Source organism: Chroicocephalus ridibundus, chromosome 11 (assembly GCF_963924245.1).
Source record: "Chroicocephalus ridibundus chromosome 11, bChrRid1.1, whole genome shotgun sequence".
Taxonomy (NCBI): Eukaryota; Metazoa; Chordata; class Aves; order Charadriiformes; family Laridae; genus Chroicocephalus; species Chroicocephalus ridibundus.
This window is the reverse complement of record NC_086294.1, coordinates 10,170,261-10,183,987: the sequence shown is the minus strand read 5'-3', so window position 1 is coordinate 10,183,987 and position 13,727 is coordinate 10,170,261. Positions and strand designations below refer to the sequence as shown.

At 61.2% G+C, this 13,727-nt stretch overlaps 1 protein-coding gene across 6 annotated transcripts in view; it reads left to right on the top strand.

The window, feature by feature from the left end:
• ABLIM3 (actin binding LIM protein family member 3) overlaps window positions 1-12,147 on the top strand; it is a 56,469-nt gene extending 44,322 nt beyond the window's left edge. Inside the window, exons 8-23 of one of the 6 annotated variants that reach the window (XM_063349107.1) lie at window positions 478-536; window positions 1,083-1,154; window positions 1,567-1,722; window positions 2,906-2,935; window positions 3,514-3,643; window positions 4,533-4,631; window positions 6,033-6,083; window positions 7,408-7,542; window positions 7,790-7,854; window positions 8,203-8,350; window positions 9,041-9,070; window positions 9,512-9,570; window positions 10,078-10,138; window positions 10,912-10,919; window positions 11,479-11,559; window positions 11,981-12,147. In XM_063349107.1, coding sequence (XP_063205177.1) covers window positions 478-536; window positions 1,083-1,154; window positions 1,567-1,722; window positions 2,906-2,935; window positions 3,514-3,643; window positions 4,533-4,631; window positions 6,033-6,083; window positions 7,408-7,542; window positions 7,790-7,854; window positions 8,203-8,350; window positions 9,041-9,070; window positions 9,512-9,570; window positions 10,078-10,138; window positions 10,912-10,919; window positions 11,479-11,559; window positions 11,981-12,094 — 1,298 coding nt within the window. In that variant the 3' untranslated portion in view covers window positions 12,095-12,147. Of the gene's footprint in view, window positions 1-477; window positions 537-1,082; window positions 1,155-1,566; window positions 1,723-2,905; window positions 2,936-3,513; window positions 3,644-4,532; window positions 4,632-6,032; window positions 6,084-7,407; window positions 7,543-7,789; window positions 7,855-8,202; window positions 8,351-9,040; window positions 9,071-9,511; window positions 9,571-10,077; window positions 10,139-10,911; window positions 11,560-11,980 lie in introns of all 6 variants that reach the window. The other 5 variants (XR_010072906.1, XR_010072907.1, XR_010072908.1 and 2 more) reach the window with 5 other exon arrangements.
• The last annotated feature ends 1,580 nt before the right edge of the window (window positions 12,148-13,727 follow it).

Here is a 13,727-nt window from a genome sequence, read left to right as displayed (position 1 = left end):
CTAGTAGTGTTGGTCACTACATCTTAGTGCTTGGGAGCTGTTTTGTCCCCACTGCCCTGCCTTCCCAGTCAGCACGTGCCTGTGGCCGCGCTGGAGTGGAGAAAGCGCCCAGGAAAGCCAGTGGGACCCAGCAGGTGACCCCACTTCTGCATCCTCGGGTCTCGGTCTCACCGCCTCCCTTCTCCTCTGCTCCCCATGGAGAGACTCCAGTTCCTACCTCCTGCTCCTTTGGGTCCCCCCCCAGGAGCTGCCCCCCCAGCACGTAGGGGCTGCACTCCTATAGCACTGGCTGCTCAATGCAGCTGCTGCTGGAGAGAGCACTGACACGTCCTCCCTGGGGACCGCGGGCTGCAGGTCGGTGCTGGGGGCAGCAAGGACAGGATGGGACTCCCCCACGGCAGGAGAAGCTGGAGGATCCCTAGCAGCAGGGCTGGGCTGTGCGCGGAGCTGAAACACTTTCCCTTTCCTGCCTTGCAGGCTCCGAAGTGTGGCACCCCATCTGCAAGCAGGCAGCCAGAGCGGAGAAGAAGCTAAAGGTAGGCAGCAGGGTGAGGGGCATCTCCGAGCGGTGGCACGTCCCAGGTGATGTTGTCCCTGAGTCCCTGCTGGAGGTGAACTGTTGTGGCAATGCCCAAGCCCAGGGTGGCTTCCGGAGGCTGGCACGAGCTCCGTCCCTGCTGCCCAGAGGATGGCGGGTGGCCATGGCAGAGGCTGTTAGTGGGGACCTGCCTCCTGGCTGGCACCGGCCCACGCTGCAGCACAGCAGTCCCCTCACCAGCCCCTCGAGGTGTTGCTCGCTCTCTCTCTCTGTGCCTGGTTGGCCACTGCCACAGCTGCCCACTGGTCTTGCCGAGCCACTTGCCAGACTCCAGATCTGGCCCTAAGAGAGGCCAGGACACAAAGCTGGATGGCAGGACAGCCTGCAACAGCCACGGGCACTGGCATCAAGTGGATGAAGGGGCAGAGAAACTGGACCCTGAGTGAAATTCAGCCCCACAGCCAACAATTTGCTTGCATTGTGTCTGCTCAGGGGTCCCTCCCTGCCGTGCTCTCACCCGTCTTCTGCTTTTCTGCCTCCACAGCACAGAAGGACATCAGAAACCTCCATCTCGCCCCCTGGTTCCAGCATCGGCTCCCCAAACCGTGTCATCTGCGTAAGTACAGCTCTGCCCTTCGTCTGCATGGGGCACGACAAATGCACCGGCCCCGGGGAAGGGAGCCACAGTTCCCAATGCTGCTCTGCAGCATGAGGTGTCCCCCAGGGATGAGCACAGCATTTGGGGACAGCATGGACAAGCCGTGCCCCCTCGCCCCAGCAGCATGCTGTGCTGGCAGTGCTGTTGGCACAGACCGGGAGCGCTTGGAGGGACACAGTCCTACCCTCCCAGCTCCTCTGCCCCTTCCTGCTGCTGCCTCTTGGGCATCTCCTCTTACCTCTTCTGCTGCTGGTGTGACGGTGGGCTCTCTCTGCTCTGTGCCGGCTCCGCACTGTGTGCTCCAGCCTCCCCTTCTTTCTCTCCTCCTCTTCCTTTCTGTCTCCCTGTCTCTGTCTCTCCCTCTCCCTAGGCTAAAGTGGATAATGAGATCCTTAATTACAAAGACCTGGCAGCTCTTCCCAAGATTAAAGCCATCTATGAAGTGCAGCGTCCCGACCTCATTTCCTACGAGCCCTATCACAGATATACATCGGATGAGACGCTGGAGAGATATAGCTATGGGGAGGTACTGAGCCTCGATACGCCCGGTGCTGGGCTGTGCAGGGAGCTGGGCCCCAGTCTGGGGCAGTGGGGGAAATTGCATACGGGTTTGCTCGCTCCAGTGGGAATGCTGCAGGGAGGTAGGAGTCAGGGTAAGACCTCTCCTGGAGGCTCTCTGTCACTGGGAAGAGGGCTGGAAGGGAACCTGTGATGCTGCTGCTGTAGGGTAAGAAGGAAACCAGCGACCTTAGCTGATTGCCGCACCCTGCCCACGCTGTGCCACAAGCCTGACGTGCAGGGACAGACGGTGCAGCGGGGGAGGAGATGTCACCCTCAGGAGCGAGATTTCAGGGAGCTCACCCATCGCAGCCCACTGCATGAGAGGAGGGCAGGCAGCACGCGTTCATCCCTTCAGGCTGGAGGGACAGATGGCTGGCAGGACAGCCCAATGGCGCAGCCCAGAGCCTGGCCCCGGCAGCCAGTCGTCCTACACGCAAGGTTTCTGCTCCCCGTTAGCTGGAGTGGGGAGTAAGGCTGGCCCAGGCCACCCAGCCCTGGCATGGCATTTCTGGAGCACGGCAGGGCTGCCCCTGTCGGGTGGAGGTGGGAGGGGGCTCGGTCAGTGCGTTTGTGCAAGCGTGTGATGAGATGATGCCCAGGCAGCATGTGGCATGGGACTCCCCTGCCCTGCTCTTCCCCAGGGCAGGCTTGGGCTGGATGATTTCAGTAAGTCTGTGGAAGAAGAGGGTCTGAGCAGCTCACACAGAGATGGGGGAACCTGAGGTGGTCCTGGAAGAGGACTCTGTAATGGCCAGCAGTAATGTCTCTTACATCTCCAGTCCCAAGGCTTCTCACAAGCCTGCCTCCCTCCAGTTCACCCAGTGACAGTGCAGGCAGCGTGGCCATGGCCCCGCAGCAGCCTTCCCCCCTTGCAGCCGCATGCGTTGAGGGGCTCCACTGAGGTCTCCGAGGAGGGGTGCAGGCTGCCGATTCGGGAGGTGCCATCCTCACGCCAGCCGCCCTCCCAGCCACGGGCTCCCTGCCCGGCGTCCTGCCATGGTTTCACTCTGGCTGTGCCCCTCGCTGCCTGGCAGCTGTGATGGGAGCTCTGTGGGACAAGCTGCTGTGGGACCTCGATCTCTCACTGCTCCCCTTAACTGTGTGCTGTCTCTCTTTCTCTTCCCCCCTTTGCCTCCTGCTGCCTCCAGTCCCTGGGGACCCTCTCCCCGTACTCACAGGTAATGCCCCCGGCGGGCAGCGAGGGGTCTGTCACCTGCTGCCACCGCAGGGTGTCCCTCTGCCCAGGGACCACTGGGGGTCTGCGGAATGTCCCCCTGCCCAGGTGCTGTTCCATGGTGGGGGGAGATGGGGGAACCTCCAGGAGGGTCCTGTCCTTCAGGCCCCGGGGAGAGCAGTGTGGAGCCCTCCCTGGAAGAGCGGACCCGGAGTATGGCTTCTGCCCCGTGGAGGGGGACACTGGAAATTGGGAACAAGCTCAAGGGAAAGGGATGTTTCCAGGGAAAAGGGTGAAATCCTCTGGCTGGACACCATCACCTGGTCCCAAATCTCGGGCTTCGCTGCCTGCGCTTTGGTGGTGGGGAGGCAGAGCAGCCTGGGGACCCCCTCCAGCCACAGAGGACACGCATGCTGCCCAGCCTGTCACACCGCAGAGCATGCACCCTCCTGGGCGGCCACAAGCACAGGGACACTCAGCCACGGGACACCTCCCCACAGGGCTGGCAAGGCACTGACCTGCCTCATCCCTCATCCCACCAGCTCTAACTCTGCTTCTCTGCACACCTTTCCCGGTCCCCAGGACATCTACGAGAGCTTTGACACCCGGCAGAGGCGAGCCTCCAGCCCTGGCTACATCGACTCCCCCACCTACAGCCGCCAGGGCATGTCCCCCACCATCCCGAGGTCCCCCCACCATTTCTACCGCTCAGGTGAGGATTTCAACTGCAACCCCAGGCTGGGCTAAGAGCAGACCCCCAGGTGGAACGGGGATCATCAAACTGTCCCCTGCTTCTCGCAGGGGACCTCAGTGGTCCCTCCTCTGGCAAGCAGGCAGGAGGCCTGGAGGGTCTGTGGGGGGCTGACAGCAGCAGGAGCTGTGGGGCAGTGACCAACTCTGCTGTGCGCATCCTCCAGTTCCCTGACTCTCATCTCACGAGCAGTGAGGAGAGGCCAACGTGGGCTTTGTCCTGGCTCAGACCTGAGCTGGGGCTCATGAAGGATGGGGTGGGGAGCGAGGTGACCCCCGGGTCCAGTGAAGACCCCTTAGTTGGCTTGGTAGCTCTGGGAGGGATGTGCACAAGAGTGCTTGTGCCCAGCCAGTGCTGCATGGGGGCGTCCTTACACACACACACGTGTGTGCACACCCTGGAGCGTGTTGGGGGGGAAGCAGAGTGTATCTGTGCCGTGTTTCCTGTCCTTCGGAGCCGGGAAGGAACAACTGGGATAATCCGAGGTCAGTAAGTCCAGAGGTCCCGCATTCCCTGAGCTACCCCTGCGCTGCACTGCCAAGGGCCCGTCACTGTTTGCCTCTGCAGCACGCTCAGCTTTCCTCTCGCGGCAGCGGGGCAGCCTGCTGCCCTCTAACAGCACCCGCACACGGGGATTCCTCTGCATCTCACCTTCCTCAGGAGATGCGGGAAACCTCCCCCTGCTCCATCACGCCCCATCCTGGACCACGGACTGGTGCACGTCCCCCTCACCCCCACCACGTGGGTCTCCACCCGCTCTTCTAACACCGCTGCATTTAACACCCGTTTTCTTCTGCCTCTTGTTCTCTCTCTCGGTCACTTATGGCTGCTTCTGCTCGGCACCGCGTAGGCACCGAGAGCGGGCGCAGCTCCCCCTACTATAGCCAGTTAGATGTGAGGTCCTCCACTCCAACCTCATACCAAGCACCCAAGCATTTCCACATCCCAGGTAGGCTCTGGAGCACCCCGGTCCCTGGGGAAGCGCCGTGTCTGTGGCATGCCCGCATGTGCCGTCCCCCCTGTGTCGCATGCGTAGCTCCGCCGCCTGCCTAGAGCCAGCTGGCAGCAGGATCTACCCCTGGTAAAGGCCATCCATAAACAGGACCTGCAGCTTGAACCCTCCTCCCTCCCCATCACCACCTGGACGTCCCAGAGCCGCCTGGAGTTTGCTTGATCCTTGCAACATCCCTCTTCTTCCTCTTCCCTGACCTTCCTCCACCCCCCCAACATGAAGATGAGTCCCCTGCAGAGAACCTGCCCCCTCCATGCCTCCCCCCTCCCAGGATCACGAGCCGAAGCGTGTCTGCCGGAGGCCTTTCCGCACCCATCCGCTACAGATGACTATTTTATACTCCCCCTAGGGCCCGCTGCTCCCTCCCCCCAGAGTCTTCTGGGCTTGCCAGATGCCTGCTCCCCTTCTGCAGGGATTGCAGGGGGCCACCAGGTAAGGGCCACCACCCACTCCCAGCCACACAGAGCCCACGGGGATGGGGACGGAGCGGGCAGAAGGGGAGAGTGGGGAGGGAAGCAGGCAGAGCTGCCCATCCGTCCTTCAGCACGTGCAGTGGTGCCAGAGCCCAGACCACCCTGCTCAGCTGTAGGCATCTCCCACTGCCCTTGTCCTTCTCCAAAGCCTGGAACCTTCCACAGTGTGTAGCTGATGCCCTGGGACAGCACCGTGAGGACACCCAGAGGCTCCCCACCATGGTCCCTTGCTCCCATCCCCTCCCTGCCAGGGTTTGGCCCCACCGCCTGCCCTGCCTTGCCCTCCTGCTGACGGTCGGTGGTTTATGGATGGCCCCCTCCCTGCTCCGCCAGCTCCGCTGCCTGGCCCCTGTGCGGGGGCTGTAGCTCTCAGCACTGGGCTCCAGCTCGCTTTCCCTCCCAGCTCGCTCTTTTCTCTCTCCGCTGCGGAAAGAGGCTTTGGCTGATGTTGTTTCACCCCAGGTAGATTGCAGGTGGTTCTGCCAGGCGCTGGCATCCTGAGAGCCTGCACCAGCGCAAGCCGTGGTGCGTTGCTGCCGGCTGGCAGGGGTGGCCGGTGGTTCCTGGCTGTGCCGGCCACCCCGCGGTGCATGCTGACGCTGGGGCGCTCACTGCATGTCCTCCGCGCGCACCGCTGCCGAGGGCAGCGCCCGGACCGCGCTCCTGCTGCCCATCCCGGAGCCGTGGCTTGGTGCTGCGCTCCCATGGGACGTGTGGACCCAGAGGCGGTTGTGTGACGGAAACGTGTGGGGACAGCATCTCCTGCAGGACCTCTGTCCTGGCTGCTCTCAGCACACCCATGCTGACCTCCCCTTCCTCCCTTCTTTCCTTCTTTCTTCCCTTTCTTTCTTTCTTCTGCCACCAGCTGCTGGTGAGAGTAACATCTACCGGAAACCCCCCATCTATAAGCGACACGGTAGGGTCTGCCCGCCGCACACCGGGCTCTGCTGTGTGGGGGGAGCGGGGCAGGGTACCAGTGCGGGGCTTGGGCTGGCTGAGTCGTGTTTAGGGGCAGGGTGGGAGGTGGGAGCAGGTGGCAAGGGGAGATGTTGGGGTGCTGGGCTTTGGTGATGCTCCTGCTTCCCCTCCAGGCAGCAGAGTGCAGGGTTCAGTGGGAGAAAAATGCAGCTTCGGACCACATCCCTGGTGTGAGGGATGGAGGTGAAGGCTGTCAGCGGCGCCGGGGACAGAGATAGCTGTGGGAGGGGGAGCGAGGCCATGGAGGGGTGGCAGAGGGGACAAGGGTGGCTGTTGTTTGCTGGTGCTAGGAGGCAGAGCAGCCTCAGAAAGGGATGAAAAATGTGATTTGCAGTTTCGTGTGGAGCCCTGGAGACAAATCACAGCTCATCCTGGGAGGATGCTCCAGGGTGAAACAGACCTGGGGGGTGCTGGGGTGGGGAGGCACAGGGGTGTTTGGTGCCTCCCAGCGGGGCTGGCTTGCACTGTCCCTGCTTGCTTCTGTGTGTAGAGGGACAGCAGCTTCTGCTGAGCAGTAACTGTGTCTCCTCTCTCTCCCTGGGCTCTCCTTTCCCACCGCCCCGCTGCTGGCTGCACCCACTGCTGTAAGTAGCTGCTGTTGGCAGGGTCCCCTGCGCCCGCCTGGGGTGCTAGGATGGCTCTGCCACACAGCCTGCCCTTGGTCTCCTGGCCTCTGGGGGAAGGAACCCTTGGGTTTCTCACGTGTGCTGCCGAGGCTCAGTCCCCAGCCCGTGCAGAGCTCTGTGTGTGGCCGTGCCAGAGCCGGAGCTGCCGGGGTCACCCCTCTGCTCCCCCCGCTGCAAAGCCCACTGCCGCCTTCCCCTGGCTGTAACGTCTGAGAGCCCTTCCCCTGCCAGAACGGAGCCTTCCTGCGTCCCCTCCCGCCTGTGCAGTCGTAGCCCCTGGGTGATGGGACAGCCTGGGGCACGGGGAGATTGGTGGCACTGGGGCTGGGGCGCTGTGCAGGAGCCAGAGCTCATCGTGGTCCTCCGGGCTCTGAACCGTTCAGGTCCCTTCCCAACGGCCCCTCTGCCTGTCACTGTCCCCACTGTCTGCCTCTGCACCCTTGTCTCCAGGAGGTGTCAGCAGTTTGAAAATGGATTATTCCCAGCTCTGCTCTGTGCTGTCCCGGACATAAATTGCTGGGGGCCACTGGGGAGAGGGGAGGGAAGAGGATTCGCCTTCGTCCTGGGGTGGATCTTTGCAAGTCCTGCTGGTGGGAGTCAGGGTCCTTGTTACAGCTCTGCCTCATCCTTTCGCAGACAACCTCCCTGCAGCCACGAAAAGCAAAACCAGCGAAGACATCGCACAGTCATCCAAGTACAGCCCTGCCTACTCCCCGGACCCGTACTACCACTCCGAGTCGGAGTACTGGTCCTTCCAAGGCTCCCCCAAAGGTAACAGCCCCGCAATAGGCTGGGGGAAACCCATTCCTGCCCCCAAACCCGGCCATTCCCTGGGAGGGAATCCCCCCTGAGTTGGGTCTGGACCCAAAGTTGGGGTTGGGCCGAGATACCTGCCAAAGCAACCCCAAAATCCTAGCAGTCCTTGGGACTCAGCTGTTCCCATGCAGCTGGGGAGTGTCTCCTCTCGACCTGCCTCCACCTTCATCCCCATCTGACCCCTCCACGTGTCTCCTTGCAGCCCCCCGGGCCCGGAGGTTCTCGTCGGGAGGTGAGGAGGACGGGTACGACCGGGGAATGCACAAGGTGAGTGATCTCCCTGCCTTCCTGGCAGGGGACAGCCGGGAGCAAGCTGCCTCCATGGTGGTTGGCTTTGGGGAGGAGGCTCAGCCCAGCTGCGCCACCCAAGAAGGGGCCACCACCATCCCTGTTGCCCTCTGCCGTCTCTTCCCCCTTGGCCACCCGCAACACGGGGCCTGAAGGAGAGGGAGCGCACCCCACCCCGGCACCTTGTTCTTGGGGTCAAGGGAGCAGACGGGAGATGCCGAGTCCATGCCAGGAGGTGCCGTGCCATCGTTACCACGATGTGCCAGCGGTCAGGGAGGGCTGGGCAGGGAAAGGTGGGACGTGAAGTGGCTTTCCCTCCCTGCCCAGATCCAGAGTGGCATCGGCAGGCTGATCCTGAGGGAAGAGATGAAGGCTCGGTCCAACTCCTACACAGACCCCTGGACGCCCCCACGCAGCTCGGCCAGCAGCAGAGAAGCCCTGCACACGGCTGGCTACGAGGGCTCCCTCAACGGCTGTAAGGACAACCCTGTCCGTCTGTCAGTGGCCCCAGCCCCTGTCGGGAGTTTGCTGGGGGTGGAGAGGGAAGAACAAGGGGACTGGGAAGGGGTGGTGGGAGAAGTGCTGGGCACCACAGTTGGGCTTGGGAGGCTCTTTTCCTCTCTGGAGGACTCTATCTGTTCCCTGTGCCCTGGCTGGGATGGGGCATCGCCCGGTGGGTGTTCGTAGTCTGTCTGGGCAGCCTGGTGAAGTGCCTCACCAGGCGGTCGAAGGGTCCCTTGGAAATCTCACAGCACAGCTGCACTGGTTTAGGCTCACTGCCTGTGTACCTCCTCATTAACAGCACATCTGGGATCTCTTGGCACCCCAGACCTGCTGGCTGTCCCCAGGGTTGCCGTTCTTGCTTGCAGTGCTGCCACTATGCAGCACCCAGGGCACCTGGCCCCCCTCCCCTCGGGGGTGCAGGGGGTCCCGGGGGCGTTGGGGAGCCTGGCAGCACAGACACCCCTGCCCGCTTCGTGCTCTCCTCCCTCATGGCACGTCTGCCCTCACGGAGCTGGGGCTATTCGGGGATGCTCAGGGATCCCCTCAGCCCCGCTGGGCTCCCGGGACCCCCTAGGAGGACCCATGGGGCTGGCAGACGGGCACCTCTGCGTGGTGTGGGACACTCGGTCCTCCCTGACACCCAGTTTTGCTCTCCTTGCAGCTCCCCGGACACACTACCTGGCTGACAGCGGTGAGTATGTGAGCCCACAGCCCGATCCCCCGTGGCTGTGAGGTCCAGAGCCTGAGCTGGAGGAGATGCTGGGACCGGGGGGGCAACGAAGGGAAGAGAAGAAGGAGCCCTTGAAAGGCTGGGCCAGGGTGGAGCTGAACCGGGGCAGAGCTGGTGGCAGTGCCAGGAGAGGACGGGTCAGAGAAACTGAGAGGAGATTGTGTTGAGCTGAAGGGTGAGGCAGGAGAGCTGCTGTGGGAAAGGGATTTTGGGGAGAGGGATTTCAGCACAGGAAGAAGCCAGGCTGGAAATGGGTTGAAGCTGGAAAGAGACAGAGCTGGGTGAATTTGGAGCTGGGCAGGGATGTGGGAGCACAGGGGTAGGTTAGCCCAGGGGTGCTCTCCTGGAGTGTGGGGCTCACCTCTGCCTTTTCCCTTACGCACCTTGGTGGCTTGTTTGCAGATCCCCTCATTTCCAAGTCGGCGTCCCTCCCTGCCTACAGGAGGAACGGGCTGCACAGGGTAAGTGCCTCCTGCCTGTGCTCTGCCGCTGCCAGGCGTCTCTGCACCCTTCATCGTTCTCCTCAGACTCCTCAAAGCCCCCTTTCAGGACCAGGGTGTCCTGCTCCCCCCTTCTCTGCATCCCTGCTGTCACTGCTGGTCTGTGCCAATCCAAAATGACCCTTATTGGGGACCAAAGTGCCTTGTCCAGGCACTGCAGGACAGAGGTGCCTGAACACCCTGCCATGCACATTTCAGAGGGACTCTGGTGTTGCTTCCCAGGATTAGAGCTTTGCTTTGTACCCTGGGGCAGCGACAGTTGGGGATCGGGAGATCTGGTACTGCCTCCGTGTGACCTGGGCTTGTCACTTCACCGCCTCGTGCCTCGGTTTCCCCACTGCCGTGTGGTGGAGTAGGTCCTTCTTTGGGGTGGGTGGGTCCCTTCCCTGCTGGGGCCATGGGAGGTGCTGCGCTGCGTGTCTGGAGGGTGTCCCCTCTCACTCCTCTCTCCCTGTGTCCCACCTGCAGCCTCCCAGTGCCGAGCTTTTCCACTACGACAGCACGAACGCAGTCAACTGGGGGATGCGAGGTAAGGCGCTGCGGGGCTGGGAAGCAGCGTGGGCAGGGGACCCTGTAGGCATGGAGCCAGATGCCGTGGGGCTGCCTACCCCACCACAGGCAGCTCTGGATCACAGAATCACAGACTCTTCAGAGTTGGAAGGGACCTCTAGAGATCATCTAGTCCAACTCCCCTGCTAAAGCAGGATTGCCCAGAGCACATTACTCAGAACTGCATCCAGGCGGGTCTTGAAAATCTCCAGAGAAGGGGACTCCACACCCTCCCTGGGCAGCCTGTTCCAGTGCTCTGTCACCCTCACTGTAAAGAAGTTTTTCCGTGTATTTGAACGGAACTTCCTATGTTCTAACTTGTGCCCGTTGCCCCTCGTCCTGTCACTGGGAACCATTGAAAAGAGTCTGGCGCCATCCTCCTTCAACCCCCCCTTTAGATACTTGTATGCCATAATAAGGTCTCCCCTCAGCCTTCTCTTCTCCGGGCTAAAGAGTCCCAGCTCTCTCAGCCTTTCCTCATAAGGGAGATGCTCCAGTCCCTCCATCATCTTAGTTGCCCTATGCTGGACCCGCTCCAGCAGTTCCCTGTCCCTCTTGAACTGGGGAGCCCAAAACTGGATGCAGTATTCCAGTTGTGGCCTCACCAGTGCAGAGTAGAGGGGGATAACGAGGTTCAGGCTGGAGGGAGAAGAGGGGAGAGAGGTGGGGGTCCCTGCAGCCCCGGGGGAGGATCCTGGCAGTGGAGGGGTCAGCGTGACTCATGTCTTTCCTGTCTCTTCTCTCTCTCTACAGAGTACAAGGTAAGATGCTCCCGCTCCAAGGAGCAGCTGCAGCTGGAGCTGCGAGTACCACCCAGAGGGAGTCCCAGAGACATGTCTGTGTGTCCCCAGGCCCTTCAGGAGGAAGCTTAGTCCTATGCCCACAATATCCTACCTTCATCCCCCAGCTGACAGCCCTGTCCCAGGACTGTGGGGCTCGGACCAGAGTCCTTCCCCTCCTGCCAGGGTCTCAAGCACTTGGCCAAGCACAGTTGTCTCCTGGGTGAGGAACAGAGAAGGGTGATTGTGCGTGTGGTTCCCTACTCACGCTTGTCCCTGGGTCACTCCTGGTTTCGCAGAGTGAGCAGGCTATTCCAGAGCCACTGAGGTGACTTAAGGTGGATTAGCGTCACCCTGAGAGCAAGTACCCCCTCTGTCTTGTCCCATCCAAGCGCTGGAGGCAGCTGTGCCTCCCAAAACCTGCTAAACATGGCGGGGGAAGACTTTGTCCTGGTCGCCCCCAAGGTCTTATTGCCATGTGTGCCCTAACTGTCCTTTTCTGGCTCTGGAGCTACCCCATGGTCTTCCTGTCCTCGTGCAGATATACCCCTATGAGCTGCTCCTGGTGAAGACAAGGGGGAGGAACCAGCTGCCCAAAGATGTGGACAGGACTCGGTTAGAGGTGAGGAGAGCCTTTTCCACCAGGGACAATCTCCTCGGGGCTCAGAGGGACTCGGTCCCATGGGTTGTCCCTTTAGCTCTGGCAGGCAGTGTGGGGCTGCGAGGGGCTCATGGACGTGTGAGGAGCATCTTCACAGCTCCCCAGGAGCATGCATGTGCCACCACATTGTCACGGTGGTCCTGCTGCTGTGCTGGCCGGGCAGAGCTGTTTCCCGTGCCCAAGGCATGAGGCATCTGGGTGCTCCCACTCTGCCTAGTGAGCGTTGATGGGGGTTGCAGCACCCCATCACACCCAGCTGGGCAGGGGATGCCGCCGGCCCCCCTCGCATGCCCTCCCCAACCACACAGCCCACGTGGTGGCCATTGGCCCCAGGTGGTGGCCACGGTCCCCAACCCTGGCCCAGCATCCCATCTCTCCCCAGCGCCACCTCTCCCAGGAGGAGTTCTACCAGATCTTCGGTATGACCATCGCCGAGTTCGACCGCCTGGCCCTGTGGAAGAGGAACGAGCTGAAGAAGCAGGCCCGGCTCTTTTAAATGCAGTGCACTATAAATATATACATACCTATAAATATATACATAGAAAGATCTCTATATTGCAGCTCTGTATGATTCTCGGTGCTGTATGTGGCAGAGGCGCCCTCTGCACCCCTGAGAGTGAATTGGAGTCTCGCAGATCATTTTATGCTCTTTGTTTCCTTTTCTTTTCCAACACTGTTTCTGTGTGCACCCTTGGCTTCTCCCAGGGGCTAAAGCCACGTGGGTCCCAAAGCAACTTGGCGTCTGTCACTGCTGCCCCAGAGGGGAGGATTTTCCTGGAGCAGCCACAGCGCGCAGGGCTGCGGGGGAATGGGGCTCTGGGCTGGGATGGCAGCATCCTATCTCCCTCTGCTCAGCTGGTCCGTGTGTTTACTTATGGGATGGAAAATGTCCTGGGTACATTTGTAGGAAAAAGAGATCGCACCATGGGCTCCTTATTGCCCTCCCAGCCTTTAACCTGGCCGTGCACTGGGGACACTTTCAGCTTCACCCTCAGGGTCAGAAATACAGAGCTTGGGGCAGGGGACAAGCGGTGGGGACCCCACGGGGAGCAGGGTGCAGCCCCATGGGTCGAGGTGCCAGCCTGAGCCCTGATACAGCCTGAGCTGGTGGCTTTCCCTGCAAACCTGGTCTTGCTACAGAGGGAGCTTGGGAGGCTACTCCTCCCAAAATGCCGGAATGGTGGCTTTCCAGGCTGTCCCAAAACCAAGCCCTTCTTAAATGAAAACAGCCAAAGCCACCTCCTCCCTTGGGCAGTTTCTTGCTGCTCTTCAGGTTTGTCCAGGGCCAGCAAGCCCCAAGAGGGGACAAATTCTGATGCTACCCAGTCCTGGGCCACCGCGCATCAGGCCCTGCAGGGGTGGTGTGAGCACCTGGGGGTCTCGCCACCTCACCACCCATGTGAGCAGCGGTGGGAGCAGTCCGGCCGGGAGCTGGGGACAAGGCTGGGGCAGGGGATGCCAGTCCCACTAACTGCTGGCCCTTTTTGTGGGGGTTTTCCTGAGTTACCCCATTGCTGATGTCTGTCCCAGATGAATCCCTCTGCAACCTCCAGGAATTAAAGCCATTACTGGGAACATTCAGCATTCACTCCACTGCAGACTATTGGGATTTTTTTTTTTTTTGCTTTTGCATATTGCGTTTTTTTAAACTAATAGGGTTATTTCCACGCAAACATGTTTCCTGGTCTCATTGGTGGTGCTATGGTTTCCTATTTGCTTGTTTGGCACAATTTTCAGGCACACCGCAGGACGGAGCAGTCCCAAACAGGCCAGCAAGCCACGGGGCACCTCTGCAAGGGCTGGGTCAGCAGGGTTCCTCTGAGGGGACAGCGAAGGTCTCACCTTCACTGTGCCACAGGCCAGCTCTGCTTCTGCCTGGTCTGGGGGTCTTTGAAACCCTCCTGTCCTGGTGTCTCCCATCAGGTGGATCGAATGCCCTCCCTGCCATCAGCACCACCACCATTGGGTGCCGAGTCCGCCCAGCTTGTTGCCCAAAAAAGCCATCAAGGGGTTCCTTTCTGACGCAGGAGAGACTTACAGGGCCCCTTGCAGGGGTCTGCCAGGGTGCTCGGGGCAGGAGGTCTCCCATCAGCAGCAGCCCCCAGCTGCGGGTGCTTTACGCTGGTGTG